We start from the raw sequence: 20,369 nt of genomic DNA on the forward strand, positions 1-20,369 counted from the left end.
ATGTTGAAAGTAAGATTAGGTTGGATCATGTGTGACTTGAGAGCAACATGCAATAATCATAGATGAAAAGGTGTACGAAGTGTGGAGAAGATAGCAATGCTAAATCCACGTTGCAGATGGCGCCAAGTGTCCGAAATATAAGAGGGAACTAAACGGTAGTGCTAAATGACGCTGATACAGGCAGCTCAAGACCTGCTCTTGCAAACCATTTAAAAGTCGAAAGTGAACGTGGCCGTAACCTGTGAACTTTATCAAAATTAGTGCTATATGGGTGAGGCATGTGGAAAGCAAGGCATATAAGAAACTATGGTATCCCCGAGTGCCACGCCCATATCTACAGTTGTTACGTTCTCCTAGTACAACACTAGCGCAATATCAAGAGATTCTAGACAGCTTGGTATTGAAAGCTAAACAAAATAGCTCAGCCATTTTCCTCAAAATTAGCAACACGGAGACGGAATTCTAATGCCCAACAAAAGTTAATAAATAGGATAGCTTGCTAATACACTTGAGCTTTCGAGGACGAGACATTCCCAGTGACTTTAGAAGGAGGCCACAAAAGGAATGACGGTGAAAAGGTTAGTTTTTGCTAGAGGACTGGAGAGCAAAACTAACGCGACCTTTCCACTACCCTTAAGAAGATGATACGGCTTCCTACAAGGTTGTAATGAGGAATATTCGTGGGTAGAAACCACCTAAGCTCACGACTCGTCGTCAAAATAATATCCCACAACACGAAAAAAGTTTAACTCAGTCAACGGTTCAACAGAAAATCTTCTCGATCTCTGGAGTGACCGAGGAGGAACTACGAAAAATCTGTGGGCAAATTGTAGGTAATACGGCTCGGGGATTGGACGAGATGCAAAACAAAGCCTGCACTTGGCTGCTGGAATAAGTCCCATATAGTTCACTAGTATATCTAAAGCGTGCATAGTGGAAGTGGTGTTTCTAGCCCGGTGAGAGAAAAGGGGGCCATTTTAAAATCGATCCTCAGATACCTAAACTTAATAGTCGAAGTTGAGCTTGAAGGGACACTTGAGCTATTTCATCTCTAGCAAGGATGATGCCCAATATTTAAGGATTTAAATGTGCTTGTAGGTGGTGATAACCATCCTGCTAATGCGGTAAACCAGAAAAAGATAAGTTCGGTATACCGGCTGAAGGGTGTGTAGCGGATACAGGACAGTACCGGGTGAAACAGTGCGTGTTATCTTAATGACACTTACATCATCACATAAAATATTATAACCGGCTACATAATTTGCAACCATATTAGCCATCATAGAAACTAAAAACAACTTGATAATAATAACAACTTACATCCAAGCTTATTCCATTAGCCCTTTTATAATTGCAAAAAAATACACATTGACACTACAAATAAATACACATCGCACTCAAATGGAATTATGAGAATTCTCAGTATCTATTAACAAAGAATTCCAGCTATTCGCCGCCTCTAATCACAACTAAGGAGTATTCCAAAAAATACATAGTAGGTTTAATTATCATCTCCCTACTAAATGACATATGTATGAACGTATGCTAGACACAAGGGATACTTAATCAGATAGCGATTCAGACTCATATGGAATTGCCAAGATTGTCATAAATCCTTATGTTGATGTGACTAGTCAGTCTGGTTCACTCGTCGAAGAGGATAAAAATAATACAACATTGAATCATTACATATTTGTCTGCAAATATGATGTGAGTCGCAGGCTCACACCCAATTTCATTTCAAACATAATCCCCAAAAAGCAACCATCTCGGTTGCTCCAACGGGTTTTTCACATATGATGGGCTCGTCACAAGGAAAATTGTTATTTTATGGGAGATCTGGACATAATTAAATAAGTTTGTGATTTGTTTCCAACTTGCAGCTATATTTCGAGAGAAAGTAAAGGCGCTCCACTTTAAAGATACGTCATAATTTATGACTGAATGTGTGTTTATATACCGTTCTGCATAAACACCTACTTCGAGATGGTGGCCTTCAAGGTATCATTTAAAGAATATCTAGGATGTTCTAGTCATTGCCGTCATTCAATTTCATTCATTCCAAGATGAGAATTGAAACTTATCTAATTTGATACATGCTGAATCAATTTTCTTATTCAATTTCGTAATGAACGTAAAATCCTTAAGTGCAACAATTTCCCCTACTTGTAGAAAAGTCCATGGTATCTGGCGGTGGCACACATTATTTTCCATCCAACATTGAACGCGACATATCACTTTTATGAACATGAAAGCCGACAATTAATAACCCGCTCATAATTTCCCGAACAAAACACCACGGACGTTTAATTAATGATGGAATTCTGTAATTAATTTATTTTTCCCTGTTTGTTTCTCGTATGAGTCGCACACGTTCCGAACTAGTTGGTAGTTTGGTACGACTTGAAACATGATTTTGCGCTTTCAGGCACATTGCAACAAATTACCATTTGGGAAACTCAAAAGTGCAAAATGCTTTCCAACTTCACATTATGTGGAATGAACCTCCTTTGGTGGAATTACTCGGGTCTACACGTATTATGCATGGCCGCATGGTGGCAAACGAGTCGAGGAATGCAATCATGTGGAAAATTATTCTGCACAAACCTGCTATATATTCCCAATACATAATCACGATATTGGTCCGGAGATGGATTGGCATAAATGCCAAGTTGTCGGACTTTTAATTGCCCAAAATAACATGAAAATATGAAATGTAATTGCTGTTTGCGTTTTATGAATGGTTTTTATTCATTTATTGGTAATTTATCCAATCGCCTGACTAACAGGAAGGTCTTTATGATATTCATCTGACGGTTTGCAACGAGGAACCTGTTCCGCAGAAATTATGGAGAACATTCGTGTTACTGACGGTGTATTAAATAATTTTGACTGCCAATAAAAATAACGATTTCGTGCTGCGATTCTCTCTCCTTCCTTACATGATAATTCGAAATCTGATTGAATGTGTCAGAGGAACTCACCTTAGTGGAAAACGTTCGATCACAGATGTAGCATTTGAATGGATGTTCTTTGGTATGACTATGAATGTGCGTTTCAAACGCATTTCCGTTGGTAGAATGCGAGCCTGTAACGAGGTAAATGTAAGGATTCATGAAATTTTATGCATACTTGACATGAAGACGGAATTCATTGAATGCACTAATTCAAACTGAATTATCGGTTATATGAACGTTGAAAGACTGTTCAACAGAAAAAGGGAATGCTTTGTAAGAATATTATTTTTATATAGAAACTATTCAATATTAGTCGAAGACATCTCATTAGCTCTCATGATTCTGATTTTAATTAACAGAGTCCTTTATAGGAAGGTCTTTTTTAATGAATAAACTTACCCTTCAAAATTGGTTTTAAACATAACTATCCTTCTGCCCCTCTAATAATGATGTTCTACAATTTGATAAATCATTCTTTTTATTAAACACTAACCACGAGGGTAAAGAGCGTACTTATCATCGAATAAATACACTTCTTTTAACAAGACAGTTCATTTCTTCGAAATTATGCCCCATTCTAACTTGCTTTTATTCCTCAACAGGAAGGGCGCATAAATTCTTCAATTGAGCAGATTTTCAAAAACAGGTCCAATGATTTTATTTTGGTTGAGAGGAATCATATATGGTTGTCATTTACCCCTAAATAGAGCATAGCGCAAAAGGCATGCCTTTGTTCACAATTTGCTAGACTTTGTTTCAGCACCGCCAGGACTTTCTAAGAAACTTGCACTCTCTATTTCATTTCGGACTGGCTAACTCATCAGCCATTTTGGCATAATGGATTCCATTGCATCGCTACCCAAGTATTAACGAAGGCTTGGTACTTTTGAATAACAATGATGATCACTTTCCACGAACTGCTTATATTCATATATGTATGCCCTGAAGTGTGTTAGAGCACATCATTCCAGACCCTAACGGTACACTATAGTGCACCGTATCAGGCAATGTGGTCAGTATTACGCACGCCCGAGATTATTACCCCGATTTGACTCAGGTACTCATTCACAGCTGAGTCGCGTGGTATCCCACGTCAAATCACGATACAAATCCCACTCCCACCAGTGAGATTTGAACCGCCACCTTCCGTACGACAGCCGTGTGCCCGAACCACTCAGCTATCTGGACACCATATATCTATATAGCAGCACAAAAAGTTCATTTTTGGTTAACACTACGGATATGTCGGTGTTGAAATAGTTTCATCTCCTCATATTGGACAAAATAACGGAGAAAAGTTTAGCGTTGTTAATTCTTCGTACGGCATAAAATTCGGTATCAAATCGGTCAAATTTATCGACGCCTTCATTGCTTTCCCCATTGATATAAATAGGAAAATTGCAATGCTTCGTTCCTGAGAACCCTGGTTGGTTATTGTTTAACTTTAGTCCAACTTTACATCTCTTCTTCTCCGAATCTAGAGTCATTTGGTCAAGGTCTATGATACGGTGAGATTTCAATTAGATATCATTAGCGTTGTCGAGGTGTTTGAGGAAGGGTCCATGCCCTCCGTGACCGATAAATGGAGGAAATAATATCGGTAGCCGAATGTAGTTCTGGCAGACTGCACATTGTTCTTCAGCATATGACATTTTGTGCAATCATATACCGCTCTTATAAGAGCAATTAGTTTCTGGTCTGTCAAAAATTTTTCGAAATATTATAGTTGCGAAACAGGTGAACTCCACACTCTTTTTCAGAATCATCCAAAAGGTATTAATATGGTCGGTGCAGGAGGATGCAGAATGGATGTTGAGATCTCTGTCGATGAAACTTTAGAAGTATTTCCTTGATACGTTTCAAAATTAGTTTAGCTATTAACTTTGCGATAGTAGTGGCCATGAAAATACCATTGCAATTATCACACTCAAGGCGGTTGCCTTCCGTCTTCTTCTTACTGGGAAAGATCTCAGATTCTCATAATTTTCGGTTTAAGTGGAAATGGGTGCTCTGCAGAAATTGTAATTTCGCATGGAGACCATCAAGCCCAGGTTTCTCCCACTAGAATGCATTGGGGGCAAGATCATTCCACTTCTGTTGGAATAGCAGATCATGCTCGACCGGAACGGGGCAGTAAATAATTTGTCCGAAACTGGTTTGCAAAAAAATGAGGGTGCGCCTTCCTTTTGCCGTATGCCGTAAGCGAACCCAAGTTCTCTTCATTCTATATGGCTTTCTGAGGTACAATAATTAAGTGCTATAAAATGGAGATAGGTACTCTCTGTGTCCCCCAACGCACATTCCAAAAACTAACCCATATCCTAGTGCCATAGCCAAAAGACATAAACGATAAATCTACCCTTTCTAGGACATAGAGAACGTTTCATTAGGAAGAAAGTTTGAAGGTTTACACACTGTTTGCCCATAAATATCTATTCCTTTTAGTTGCCTTTTACAACGAGCAGGAAATAATTTGAGTGAATTCTTAACGCCTAACTCTAAATGGAGTCACTATCTCAATGGAGTGAAAAGCGATAGATTAATAGGGTATTGTATTATGACTGGACCTAGCCTCTGAGACGGCCGATTGTTACACGGCCATTCAGCCCATAGAGACTCGTCCTCTTCCTTCTTCAAACCGGCTTCAGATCGGACGAGTTCATGGTCGGTACGACCTTACCTTTGTTAGTGGTAGCATAATCCTTCTAACTCCTGAAATTATTCATGTTCTCCATAATACAGTCTCCGGTGACACGATGCTCGTATTGAGAACCATTTCATGTTTTTCAGTGATCACTTTTAAGCGACAACAAAACTGGTGCTTTGAGCCTTACATCACACACATCACATGACCATTTTATGTGAAAAAAAAATCTTGTACCCTCCTTTCGCATGTATGTGGACCCCCCCCCCCTTAAATTCAACACCAAATTACGCCGCTTACTACATGTAAAAAAATGCTCAGACCACACGTTCCCACTAAATTTCGTGACAATCGGTTTAGCCATTTTCGAATAAATCAGGTATACCAGACAGACAAATAGACGGACAAACAAACATCGAATCAATTCTAATAAAGCTTTGTTTCACACAAAGAGAGGAAATGCTTCTATGCACAAAGCGCCGGACTCTCCTGCCTCAGACAGACTATCGGCTAAGACTCTGACCATTTGAAACTTTACCTCAGGCCAAGACCTCAGCTACACTGGGATTTCTCCTATCCATCTCCCTCTTTTTCGTCTCAAGAATGCCTTCTGTGTAACGTACCACTCGGCTCCTCGTATCTTCGCTGTGCAGCATGGCCACCATAGGGGCGACCTATGATAATTTCTTCATATCCCATGGCTTGCAGTGCAATTGAAGCACATCAAATGACTATCATAAGCACAATAAGGAAAAGCCCGTGGGAAGTACCCCGCTTACTACTCGACATCAAGCAAAAACCACTGTGCTATTGGAACTTTCGGCTTGAATTTGGCCATTCGCTTGTGGCATCCCAGGTGGAACTACGAGAATGCATACCGAGGAGCGAATCTGTCTTGTCGCTGGTAAAATAAATTTGTGGAATACTACAACGGCTTCCAAAAGCCTTTGGACTTGGATCGTTGTAGTAGCGCTTGGTGCATCATTTGTCGTTAAACAACCCTATAAATTTTCATATATGCGGGGTGTCAATATTCAATACGACGAATTCGACAAATTAAAAAAAAACTGTTGCAACACCGTTAGATTATATTACTATTATTATATGCGAGACACACTAATTTCTATATATTAATTTTCATTGCACTTTCTTATGTCAATAAAAGTAAAACATGTTGAAAAAGAGAGTGGAATAGTCCAGGCATTAAAGCTTTCAATTTTCGAATTCTTTCAGTCAGGACCGATTGATATGGAATTGGAGGTGGGGATAGAGAGTGGCATTAGAAACAAAAGTTATGTAGTCCTGGTGTGCGCCTCCCCCGGGTGTGGCACCCCCTCCGAGGTGGAAATTTTTTTTCGAAATAACCGCAGAAATCGATTCATTCATGTTCAAACATGGCGTACTTCATCCCAAGGATGCATGTTTCGCAAATAACTGGAAAGCCATGCATTTCATTTAGAAATAATAATAAGCAGAAGCAAAGCGTATTAAATAACAAAAAGAATAACTTATTTCATTTTTTAGGTGCAATATGGCCAAAGTTATAGCTCATTAAACGAAAATTAATGATTTCCAATAAAAATAATACTTTCAAGGTCAAATAACACAAAACTGGTCACTTTTAGTGGATATTAATCTAAGGCTCTTTTCAAGTGCTCAAGAGGATCTTCAAAATCACGCCTGCTACAAGCCGGTGCGATAAACAATAAGGGAGCTATGATCAAAAAAAGTAATTACCTGAATTTGTTACATAAAAATCAATAGAAGCAAAACCTGGTTTTCGCATCTATACCTTGCGAATCTACTGCATTTAAGCTCTAGCAATAAATTCTGTAAATTTGGTATAGAGTGTGCAGTTTCGAAAAAAGTGTGATTTACCCAAAAAAAACTTTCTTTTCCAAAAAATCGTTATTTCAAAAATTAAAGATGATAGTGAAAAATTGCTGACTTATTATTTTAGCAACGAAAAGGTCACACTTTTGTACGTTAGTATTTTTCCACTATTATAATTTTGTTAGTAATAGTGCGATTTCTATCAAACTTGACTATAGTTGGTGAAAAAAATGTACACCCTCTTTTTGCATGTAAATTCAACGTAACAGGATGTAATTCTACGTAACAGGATGTAATTCGACGTAACAGGATGTAACTCACTGTATGCGTGACCGTTCACAGTTCCCACCTTTCCACCAAATTTGGTGTCAATTGCTACCACTATCCCCGAGGAAAATGCGTATTACGGATAGACAGACAGAAAGATGGACAGACAAACAGGCAGGCAGTAAACCGATTTTAATAAACCTTGAAAAGAAATTTTTGGGGTAATCACACTTTTTTTTCAAGGTTAGGCCCTCTATATCCGCTAAAGTTGTTGCAAGGGCTTAAATGGAGTAAAGCATTTCATCATCATCATAAACGGCGCAACAACCGGTATCCGGTCTAGGCCTGCCTTAAAGAGGAACTCCAGACATCCCGGTTTTGCGTCGTCCACCAATTCGATATCCCTAAAAGCTGTCTGGCGTCCTGACCTACGTCATCGCTCCATCTTAGGCAGGGTCTGCCTCGTCTTCTTTTCCCACCATAGGTATTGCCCTTATAGACTTTCCGGGTGGGATCATTCTCATCCCTGCGGATTAAGTGACCCGCCCACCGTAACCTATTGAGCCGAATTTTATCCACAACCGGACGGTCATGGTATCGCTCATAGATTTCGTCATTGTGTAGGCTAGGGAATCGTCCATCCTCATGTAGGGGGCCAAAAATTCTTCGGAGGATTCTTCTCCCGAACGCAGCCAAGAGTTCGCAATTTTTCTTGCTAAGAACCCAAGTTTCCGAGCAATACATGAGGACTGGCAAGATCATAGTCTTGTACAGTAAGAGCTTTGACCCTATGGTGAGACGTTTCGAGCGGAACAGTCTTTGTAAGCTGAAATAGGCTCGGTTGGCTGACAACAACCGTGCGTGGATTTCGTAATCGTAGCTGTTATCGGTTGTGATTTTCGACCCTAGATAGGAGAAATTGTCAACGGTCTCAAAGTTGTTTTCTCCTATCCTTATTCTTCTTCGTGTTTGACCACTGCGGTTTGATGTTGTTGGTTGATTCGTCTTCGGCTGACGTTGCCACCATATATTTTGTCTTGCCTTTATTGATGTGTAGCCCAAGATCTCGCGCCGATTGCCGCCTGCTCGATCTGGATGAAGGCAATTTGTACGTCTCGGGTGGTTCTTCCCATGATGTCGATGTCGTCAGAATAGGCCAGTAGTCGGGTGGACTTAAAGAGGATCGTACCTCTTGCATTTACCTCGGCATCACGGTTCACTTTCTCGAGGGCCAGGTTAAAGAGGACGCTTGATAGCGCATCCCCTTCTCGTAGACAGTTGTTGATGTCGAATGGTCTTGAGAGTGATTCTACCGCTTTTATCTGGCCACGCACTTTGGTCAGGATCGGTCTAGTCAGTCTTATTAATTTCGTCGGGATACCGAATTCTCTCATGGCCGTGTACAGTTTTACCCTGGCTATGCTATCATAGGTGGCTTTAAAGTCGATGAACAGATGGTGCAACTGTTGTCCATATTCCAACAGTTTTTCCATCGTTTGCCGCAGAGAGAAAATCTGATCTGTTGCTGATTTGCCTGGAGTGAAGCCTCTTTGGTATGGGTCAATGATGTTCTGGGCATATGGGGCTATCCGGCCTAGCAAGATAGCGGAAAATATCTTATAGATGGTACTCAGCAACGTAATATCTCTATAATTGCTGCACTGTGTGATATCTCCTTTTTTATGTATGAGACAGATAATGCCTCGTTGCCAATCGTCAGGCATTGATTCGCTGTCCCATACCTTGAGCACAAGTTGGTGAACCACTTGGTGTAACTGGCCGCCTCCATATTTAACCAATTCGGCTGTAATTCCATTGGCTCCTGGCGTCTTATGATGTTTTAGCCGATGAATTACACGGACTGTTTCTCCTATACCTAGTGGTGGCAGTATTTGTCCGTCGTCTTCAGTTGGCGGGACCTCCAACTCGCCCATGATCTGGTTGTTCAGTAGATGATCAAAGTACTCAACCCATCGCTCTAATAAGCCCATTCTGTCGGAAATCAGATTTCCCTCTTTGTCTCGGCAGGATGAGCATCAAGGTGTATGTATAATGCTTCATCCTGCTGACTTGTTGGTAAAACTTCCGCCTTCCGCGCCTGGTGCGGTTGCTCCCTGTACTTTTCGAGTTCACAGACTTGTTGGTTCTCCCGGACTTCCTTTTTCCGTCTGTGAAGTCGCTTCTCCGCTCGACGGAGTTCGTGCTAAGTCTCTGCGCGTGTCCGTGTTCTTTGAGAATGCAACATTACTCGGTATGCGGCATTCTTCCGTTCCGTTGCTAGCTTACATGCATCGTCAAACCAGCCGTTCCGACTCCTTTTGCGGCTGGGGCCAAGTATGTTTTTGGCCGTATCCATGATAACGTTCTTCAGGTGATTGTGAATCGGAGGAAAGCATTTGAGCACTTAAAAAGAGTTTTCCATTAATTTCCAGTAAAAGTTACTGGTTTTGTGTTATTTGGCCTTGAAAGTATTAAGTTTTTTTTTGAGGTTACTAATTTATATTTGACTAGCTATGGCTGAGTTTGAAATCCCCTCCAAAATTGGGATTTTGCTTATTGTATAGTTTGTATTGTTATCGTTGGTGTTCAACAGTGTTGCTGACCTCTTTGCCCGATTGGCGGATTGGGTATCAGGAAAAAACATCACAGGATTCACTTTTTCTGTTCGCTTCTATTCGCAAACTAAACCACTTTATCTCCAGTGTTACAGACACAGCAATAGCTTCTCTCAAATCCGGCCAATGGTGAATGATCCAACCTTTGATCTGTTGTGGAGTATTATCGGTACTTGAAGAGAAGATGTTTCAGTACGTTCAAATAAACATTACGTCGACTTAGCCACTCGGAGTTTGCCGATTCACTATTTATTGATAATAATGACGGATTGGTATATGTTGATAGGTTGTATCCGCCAATTACTGTACAGGGTGTCCCGTTTATGATGGTACATATCTTGATAGTGGATAGTACCACTTGTTTGAGGAAAATTGGTCGAGGGAATGGCCATTATATTTTCTACCGTTACAGAGTTATAGCGTTTTTCGTGAATAGTATCACAAAGTTTAACCTACCCAAAAAATTATTTTCCCATTCCCTCATTCACTTAATTCCAGATTTGATACCGTTCTCGGAAATTAAACAACATTTCTTATAAATGGATATTTTCCCAATTGGGAAGGTGACCATTATTTCGAATATAACGGTTTAAATTTTAAAGAAATTTCAAAATCGATCTTTTATTTAAATTTCAATCTGAGAACTGGGCAATACCAACTTAATGGGGTCATCACGTGTGTCAGATCCGAGGAATCGAATTTTTTTGGCATCAATTGTATCTAGATATAGTGTAGAATATATGCGCAAAGTGCTTTTTTGATATTCGGAGTCATTTGGAAATTATAGTGTTAAACACGTAATAAGTCATCTGCCAGATTAATGTCAATAGCCGTAAAAAAGCGCGTATTTATCGGTCCGAATGACATTCGAATGACTTCGCTAAAACAACAAGAATTGAAGCCAAGGCTGTACATGTGTTTCTTGAAGAAGCTTAAAGTTTATGAACTAGGCATTGCAGATTAATGGCCAGTTAAGATTTTAAGGCTAAAAATCACATTCTACTTTTTAAATACGTTTTTCCCAAAACTGCATATTGAAAATCTGCTGCCATCATATATTTGGAACATATTTCTACGGTCCTCACTGATACCTGGTCGCCTCAGTGAGTAAGTTAGATCTTACCGTGCTACGGGGGGGCTATGGCACGGCGGACCTCTTAACCCCCATACTCGTGGGAATCAAATGAGTACAAAACTGGAAAAAAAACAAAAACCAAAAAAGCGGGGCCTCGTACCGCACCAAAACTGGTTAATCAGGTGGAGGCACGTCTCTGAATTACTGAAAGCCAGGTGACTACACCCAAGAAGGGAGAAGTTGGGACGTCAAGCAGTGGAGCCAAGGTGAGCATTGGTATACTGCATGGACTACAGCCAACGAACACCACTGCTCAAAGAGCAGGGACCAGCAAAAGCACGTCTGAGATAAATATAACAGACGTCAGGAAGGAGACAGGTCTCAGTGGCGCCGGGGTTAAATGGTACCTGCGCTATCTGAAGGAAGGCCTGAAACCAGAAGAGGCCCTTAAGAAGGCTCAGGACAGACCTAAGCCATCTCTACCGGAGCCGAGAAAGCGGGGAGCAGCAGAGATCACGGGAGGAGAAAACCCGGGCAGGTCAGGAGTGAAGGCAAGACCCAGGAAGCCCGGCATTAGCTATGCTAGTGCGGTCAAGGGCATTCGACTGGCCATACTGCCAAAAAGGTTTCCCGAGCAAATACTCACTCGGGAGGAACAGGAAATCATTGAAGAACTTGTCGTCAAGCAGATGATCAAGGGATGGACGTCGAAACTGGTGTTCACCGGGATACGCTTTCGACCAGGCCTTATACTGGTGGACTGCGCGACGGAAGGTACCGCAGAATGGGTCAGAACCATAATTCCTAGATTGCCAGGCTGGGAAGGGGTGGAACTCTCAACATGTGCTGGAGATGATATACCAGGAGCCCACATGGTGACAGTTTTTCTCCCAAAGGCCGCGGCAATAGTAACAGAAGACCTCATGAGACTCCCAATTGCACAGAACGAAGATCTCCATACTCGACTATGGAGAGTCTTCAGAAGCAAGGTGGAGGGAAAGGGTAAACTCCTCACGATCGGGGTAGATGACCGATCCCTAGAGGCAATTAAACGTCGGAGTTGTCATATCAACTACCGATTTGGCAACATACCCGTGCATGTGCACAAGGAAAAGCCAAGGAAAGAGACCTCGGAGGAGGCATCGGGTGGAAAACTTACCGAGGTCCCTGAAGAAGTCGCGGAAGCCATAGAGGCGGAAAGAACGGGATCAACCAGGGAAATAGACCTGCTGCCCAGTGAAGAGCAGAAGCTGGACGACCTAGACCTCGGACTGCTAGGGCTCAGGGTGGACAGCGACGCGCAGGAAAGCGCCATGTCGGAGGAGGAGGGTGACACTCCGACAGTGGAGAAGAGCTGCAAGCAATAACGGAGCCAATGGCCAGCACTAGGATAGCCCAGATAAACCTCCACCATGTGAGAGCTGCATCTGCAGTGATTGCAAGGGCAAATTCCAAGGAGAACATTGGAATAGTGCTGGCTCAGGAGCCCTGGGTGTACCGGGGGCAGATTCGCGGTCTGCAAGGAGGAGACATGCAGGTAATTTGGGACTCCTCTTGTGAAAAACCAAGAGCTTGCATAATTCTCAAACGTAATCTAAAATACATATGTCTTTCAGAGTTCTTAACCGGGGACCTTGTGGCTATCCAAGTCTCATTGGAAGCCGGGAGGAGCACTCGAAAGGTAGTGATAGCATCGGGATACTTTCCAGGAGACGAGAGCCGGGATCCACCGGAACAAGTCGCAAAGCTGACGGAGTATTGCGAGGAGAGGGCGTTACCACTTCTTCTCGGCTGCGATGCCAACGCCCACCACGTAGTGTGGGGAAGCAGTGACACTAATCGTAGAGGTGAGTACCTTCTCGAATTTATTCTTAGATTTATTCTTAGTAATAAGTTAGAAATATACAACGTAGCGAACACTCCAACATTTGTGACCAGCACCAGACAAGAGGTACTAGATATAACTCTAGGAAATACCCTAATGAACGGGATGGTCAGGAATTGGAGGGTGTCGGATGAACCCTCAATGTCTGGTCACAGGATAATCAGATTCGACATTGAGGGTAACTCCGAAATAAAAAGAATAATAAGGAATCCCAAGAGAACGGATTGGGAATCCTACACAATGCACCTGAGCAACAACATTGCCCACCTTCAAGGGAGCGGTGATATCAGGAGCGAATTAGAATTAGAAACGGTGGTGGAAGACCTCAACACAATCGTCATTGACGCATATGAGGCCAGCTGTCCGGCCAAGACAGTCAAGTCATCAAGGGATGTACCATGGTGGAACAGAAACTTAGCCAGAATGAGAACGGAGGTACGAAAACTCTTTAACCGGGCAAAACGAACCGGGGACTGGCGGAGGTATAAAAATGCACTGACTGCGTATAGCAACGCCATCAGGGAAGCGAAACGGAACAGCTTTAGGGAATTCTGTGAAGGGATTGAACAGATCACAGAAGCAACTAGGCTGTACAAGGCTGTAGCCAAAGACGGGAGAATATCCTCTGTCTACTTGAAAAAGGAAGATGGGACATTCACCGAGAATGAGGAGGACAGGGTACACCTGCTTCTCAGAACTCACTTCCCGGGGTCCTACCCCTCGGCGGCAGGCGACAATAATCTGCCTGACACTCCAACAACGAATAAAAGGGGAAGGAAAGAGAGCTGGAAACTAGCAAAAGAGGTATGCTCAGAAGCTAGGCTAAGATGGGCAGTGGGAACCTTTCAACCAATGAAATCTCCCGGAGCAGATGGCATTTTCCCAGAACTTATCCAGAGAGGCCTAGGAATTATCCTAGAGTCTCTTCTGAGGGTGGTAAGGGGGAGCATAGCACTGGGTTACATACCAAGGGCATGGAGACGGGCAAAAGTGGTCTTTATTCCGAAGGCGGGTAAAAAGGATCCTTTTCACCCTAAATCTTTCAGACCAATCTGCCTAACATCGTTCGTACTCAAAACGGTGGAGAAGGTCATAGACAACTATATTAGAACTAACGTTCTAAAGCGTAATCCCTTACATCACTGTCAACACGCCTACCGGGCAGGAAGGTCAACTGAAACTGCTCTGTATCAGCTGACAGAGGTACTACGGGACGCCATTGAAACAAAAGAAATTGCACTGTGCGCGTTTTTGGATATCGAAGGAGCATTCGACAACACATCGCACACAGAGATACAGGATGCCCTGAGCCGCAAAGGAGTGGGAAACACCCTGGCACTCTGAATGGGCAAAATGCTAGAAAGCAGGCAAATAGAGGTACAAACAGGTACAAATTCAATTATCATGAACACCACTCAAGGCTGTCCACAGGGCGGAGTACTATCGCCGCTGATGTGGAGTATGGTAGTGGATGAACTCCTGGACGTGTTAACTAATACTGGAATACAAGTCCAGGGCTACGCGGACGACATTGTTCTAATATGTAGGGGCAAATATGAAGATACCCTATGTGATAGAATCCAAACTGGATTAAGGGTTACTAGTGCCTGGTGCAGGAAGGTGGGACTGCGGATCAACCCAACCAAAACCACCATAGTACCATTCACTAGGAGGCGTAAGCTGGATCACCTGAAAGCCATAACATTACATGATATGGAGGTGAAATGCGAAACAGAGGTCAAATACTTGGGAATCACGCTAGACCAAAAATTACTCTGGAAGACACATGTCGGAAACACTTGTCGGAAAGCCACGAGGGCTCTGATGACTTGCAGATCCATAGCAGGGAAAAAATGGGGTTGTAGCCCGAAGATACTACTCTGGATATATACTGCAATAGTAAGACCAATGATTACCTATGGAGCGGTAATCTGGGCAGAAAGAACCCAACTCAGCACACAAGCCAGGGAATTACATAAGCTCCAAAGGCTGGCTTGCGTGTGTATCAGTGGGGCAATGAGGACATGCCCAACGGCATCCCTGGAGGTCCTTCTGGGATTAACCCCTCTCCATCTGCACATACAGATGCAGGCAAGGAGATCAATATTCAGGATGGCCGGTAGCATGAGTGAGGCGGGGAGCTGCCTAAATCGAAGGAAGATTGATATCCTTTCTAGGCGGTATCCCGGATTACTGATACCGAGGGACAACATGACAACGAGGTTTCACTTCGATAAGAAGTTTGAAACACGTTGGAGTAACAAGACAAACTGGGAAAGCGTGGCTGCGACATACGGCTTAAACCAGCAACTGATTACTTGGTACACTGACGGATCCCTCACAGCAGAGGGAGCGGGTGCCGGTGTCATTGGTCCAAGGAAAATGTACTTTGAGCCAATGGGCAGGTACACTAGCATATTCCAGGCGGAAATTTGCGCCATAGACAAATGTGCCTCCTTTAATCTGCAAAGGAACTACAGGGGGCAGAACATAGCTATTCTCACCGATAGCCAAGCAGCGATCAAGGCACTTAGGTCCAACCAGGTGAACTCTAAACTGGTATGGGAATGCCTTGAGAGACTGAATACACTCGGCTCGTCCAACAAGGTCTGGATACTTTGGGTTCCAGGCCATGCTGGGCTGGAAGGCAATGAGGCAGCGGATGAACTAGCCAAGAAGGGAGCAGGGATGCCTTTATACGGGCCAGAACCCTTCTGTGGAATCGGAAACGGTTTCATGGCTATGAATCTAAGAAACGAAGAAAAACGGTTGAGGGAACTATATTGGGCGGGCCTACCAGGGATGGAGCAGCCCAGGGTGCTTATTGGGGGATACGAACCCATGCGCACAAAGGATTGCTTAAACCTCACCAAAAAGAACCTCCGAATCATAGTGGGAATTCTCACTGGTCATTGTCGGCTGAACTACCACCTAGGGAAGCTAGGGATATCTACGGACACTGCCTGCAGGTTCTGTGAGGAGGAGGACGAAACCTCTATGCACGTCCTGGGACAGTGTCCAGCACTTGTGCAAAGTAGGTCGATACATCTGGGAGAACACTTAATACCAGATGCAAAGCTGAAACTTCTGGAAGTGGGGAACATACTAACACAGGTACACTATAACCAGTAAAAGGGGCACAATAGTTCTTCAAGGACGCGGTGCGACTTTCCCTTAACAGAATAATAATAATAATACGGTCCGCAAACTAGGATAATTGCGATTCATTCGTTAGTTTTTTTATTCATTAAGGAAGCCTTGAAAAAGCACCAAAATTAAAAAAAAGAGTTTAACACGGCACCAAAAACTTAGCTTTTAATATTTTTTAATAAGCCTAGTCTGCACATTAAAATGCCGTTTACTTTTTTTTTAAGATGGACATAGCGCCCTCTAACGTGGCAGCAGAAAAACACTTTTTTTGGAGATGGGTATATAAATTGCTCTGTATTTCAATAACGAACTACGGTATCGGGCTGGAAAAATTACTATGTACGCTCAAGATATCAGTAAATATATGATGAAGAATTTGTATTTGTCATTTTATCCAGTTCCTTACAAATAAAATTCTTAAAAAAGCGAAAGAAAACGATCTTCATTAGGGATGACCTCTTTAAGGAGTTATATCTGTTTGGAGCCCAAAAAAAGATTTTTTCAAGATTTTTCTGTGAGTGTGGTTTTTAGTTATAATCCACATCTGATGTACCAATCGGTAGAGCAATTCCTCAGGAGTAAGAAAGAATATGCTGTTGACATTTTTTTAAACAAAATGGCAGCTGTGGGGTTGTATAAACAAAAACCTGATTACCGCTTGCTGTAATGCTGCGGAAAACCTTTTTGCCATATTGGAAAGTGTGTAATTAATGGCTTAAATGCAACTTTCTTCTCAGGAGTTACTTCACGGAAACGAATTTAAGGAGAATTTCTAAGTGGTTTTGCTGTCACAAAAACGTTGTTGATTAGGAATCTGGGGTTGTTTTGGCTAATCTTAAGCCAATAAAAAAATGGAGAAAAAAAATTCCAAACGGATATAACTCCTTAAAGGTGGTGAATGGACTTTCGCATTTCACTAATTTATAACCTGAGCTGCATAACTATTTACCACTTCATGTAAATAAAACAAGATGCCGGCACGCGTGGCTTAAAATTGTCTTCACATGTTGCCATGAAAAGAATCTAATCTAAGCTGAACGTTTTACCAATCCAAAGTTGACTTCAATCAGTTCTTGATATATCATGTCTTGTAAGTATAAGTAATGTTTGTTTGGAAATTTATGTGAAATTACAAGAATCTTTAAAGAACTTAAATTTACAGCCCATATCCTATATAAGATAAAAAAATCAATGAGCGGTTCAAGAAAGCGAAACTCTGTTATTATAATTACTTGTTAGTAAAAAACTTTTTATAATTTGAAGAAAGCTCTCAAAAAGAAGATACTTGATAGTAAATTAATCATGAATTTGATGCCGTATGGACCAATTGTGTATAGATGTATAGATGAATAATGATGTACTGAGTGGGGTTCGCTGGTGGGTGGGACTATTATAATGTGTATATAATTTTGATCATTCATCCACATACAATTGCAATAAATTTTGTTAACAATTTCTTTAAAACTTCAGCCAATCACTTACTAAATTATTCCCAGTTCGAAAAAGTAATAAATAGAATATATTGTAACCCGTCGTCTCCAGTCGATATCTTCGTCAAAGAGCAACACATCAGGAATTTCTATGATTCACACCACCTAGTGGCAACGATGATGGTACATATCGCTTCAGGATGCATAAATAAATATACGAAAAATGCAATTTACTGCATCAACTTGACAAGCAATAGTGTCAACCCCAAAGAACCATAGATCATTCAATTCATCCATTGCTATTTGCGTATGTGTTATGAGACAGCCAATGCAATAACAATGCACTGCCGGCGAAAAATTGAAATCTGCAAGAGTAGCGTAAACGACGCTATTTTGAATTTTCTACCACATTTCAATTGCACATTCAACGTACGGCTCCATTTATATAAATTGACACTAAAATGTTAGCCATGATGACCGATCGCGTATTCATTTCAGTTCGATCGAAATCTATTTTCGTGCATTCATTTAATATCAGCTAGAAACATTGCATTACACATCTTATATTGCACTCTATAAAAAACTGAAGTCCCTGCAAGCCCCTTACTGCTCTGTTTCACATTTAATTGTTGCCTTGTTGATCTTTTATATAATTCAAAGCAGGATCTGTAAATGCACCAATAAATGTATGCATCTGTTAGGAAATAGGTATCCTAACATATAGGCAACTACTGTCTGAGATTGCATCTATGCCGTTTTTGTCTTTACTTTAATTTGTACGGATCATTGATCAATCACAAAAACCAGCATAGTTTAGCTGAAATTCCACAATACGCGCACTACTGCACCACCAATCCCATCTAAAATGCATTAAAAAGATTAATCTGACTTTTGAACGCTATTTATGCTAAACGAAAATAAGTTATCGTCTGATGATTGTAAGAAGTCTTGCCTCATGATATGGAGTGTTCATGTATTTATATCTGTCTATCTTTTGTATCGTCTCCCTGTATCTATTCGATTGAAAGTGTCTTTAATACGGTTCGAGAATTTATTTTTAGGTTGAAAGTGGAATTCCTGAAATTCTACATGCTACAATATTTCATTGTTCGTTTATACTCGAAGGTTCGTTATATCACTCTCCCCCTGTGTAAAATAGTAAAAGTACAATGGATCAACGGAAACACGAACTAATTGATAGCCTGTGGCTATATTAATCTAAGCCTTAAAGTTGGAAAACTTTATGATTCGGGACTCAGAAACAGTGCTCTGCAGAACGTCTCGTCTAATTTGTCGTTTGAGAGCTCAAATAACAAGTTGACTATCTAATGACGACGAATGTTGACCTTATATTATAAGTAAACTTCACCGAGTTCGTGTTTTAGTACAAAATTATCTATAATACTTACAGCATACCGAACAGTAAATCAAATTGCGAATAGTAAATGAATAGTACGATCGGCCAACGTTATAGAAAATGATTTCACTATCTGTAAACTGTAAACTTCCCGAATCTTATGCAGCAAACTATAAGACTAAGAAAAAGGAGGGTCATCAGTTAACATAGCATATATCAAAATTATAATATATAAGGCAAATCAACACCACGAGATCTGTCTCTCTACCTACGCGAACCTCCTAATTTATGAAGACTACCTTCAGCTCTGGTTAAATCAGTTGCGATAATGCCTGGACACAAATTTTGACATTTCGTAACGATCGAAGACAAATTTGATTTGGTGGTTATTGGTCCTCGAGAATCTATAGCAGATAAAATATGTAACACCGAAGCACAACCCTTATTACCTTAATTTTAATGAATCGTCGATATAAAGTCTAAGGTAAATGCGCAAACAATCAAGATTTCCTTAAGTGTTGGATGAGGTTATACGTAAATTTCTATAAAGGGCAACTAGTTAGTCCACGAAATTATAATACATCGTCTCATATCTATATCCTTCCATGTAGCATCAAGTACGAAAAAATTGCGAAAGTTATTGCTGTCATATCTCAAAAACAAAAACAATTTGAATATGTTCTGGTATCCAGAGAGTAATATGTCGAAAGAGCTTGGAACCGAGACAGACTGAAAACTAAATGAGAGTGATGTTAATAATCGTTACACTGAAGCGTCTGCCTCTTCGTATGCTGAAATTACTGCAGAAAACTAACATTGTTCACTAAAAGGTAGTAGTGGGTTCCCCTGTCTAAAGAAATATTCCAGATTCCTTTATATATCGCAAGTTAAATGATCAAAGGACTGTTCAACGCCTCTAGTACGGCTTGCTATGCAGATTGCAATGTGCCTGCCCCCAAGTTGCCGCCATTAGGATCGTATACACTTCAGCCTGGCCAGCCAGCCATTGCAAAGGAAAGGTTCACTCCTGCTAAAAAATCCAATTCTATTTTTGACCCATCGGTGTATAAGAGCTCACTATATCACGCGAATAGCTTTATATCTTCCAACAAGCAGATATATGGATATCTAAAAATCAGAAGGCATTAGAAAAAAC

At 41.3% G+C, this 20,369-nt stretch overlaps 1 protein-coding gene across 2 annotated transcripts in view; it reads right to left on the bottom strand.

The window, feature by feature from the left end:
* The window catches only part of LOC119661245 (homeotic protein spalt-major), a 110,945-nt gene that overhangs the window by 35,630 nt on the left and 54,946 nt on the right, over positions 1-20,369 (bottom strand). For both annotated transcript variants that reach the window (XM_038070484.1, XM_038070483.1), the window contains exon 3: positions 2,985-3,088. In XM_038070484.1, the coding sequence (XP_037926412.1) occupies positions 2,985-3,088 (104 nt within the window). The remainder of the gene's footprint in view (positions 1-2,984; positions 3,089-20,369) is intronic.

This window comes from Hermetia illucens, chromosome 1 (assembly GCF_905115235.1).
Source record: "Hermetia illucens chromosome 1, iHerIll2.2.curated.20191125, whole genome shotgun sequence".
Classification (NCBI taxonomy): Eukaryota; Metazoa; Arthropoda; class Insecta; order Diptera; family Stratiomyidae; genus Hermetia; species Hermetia illucens.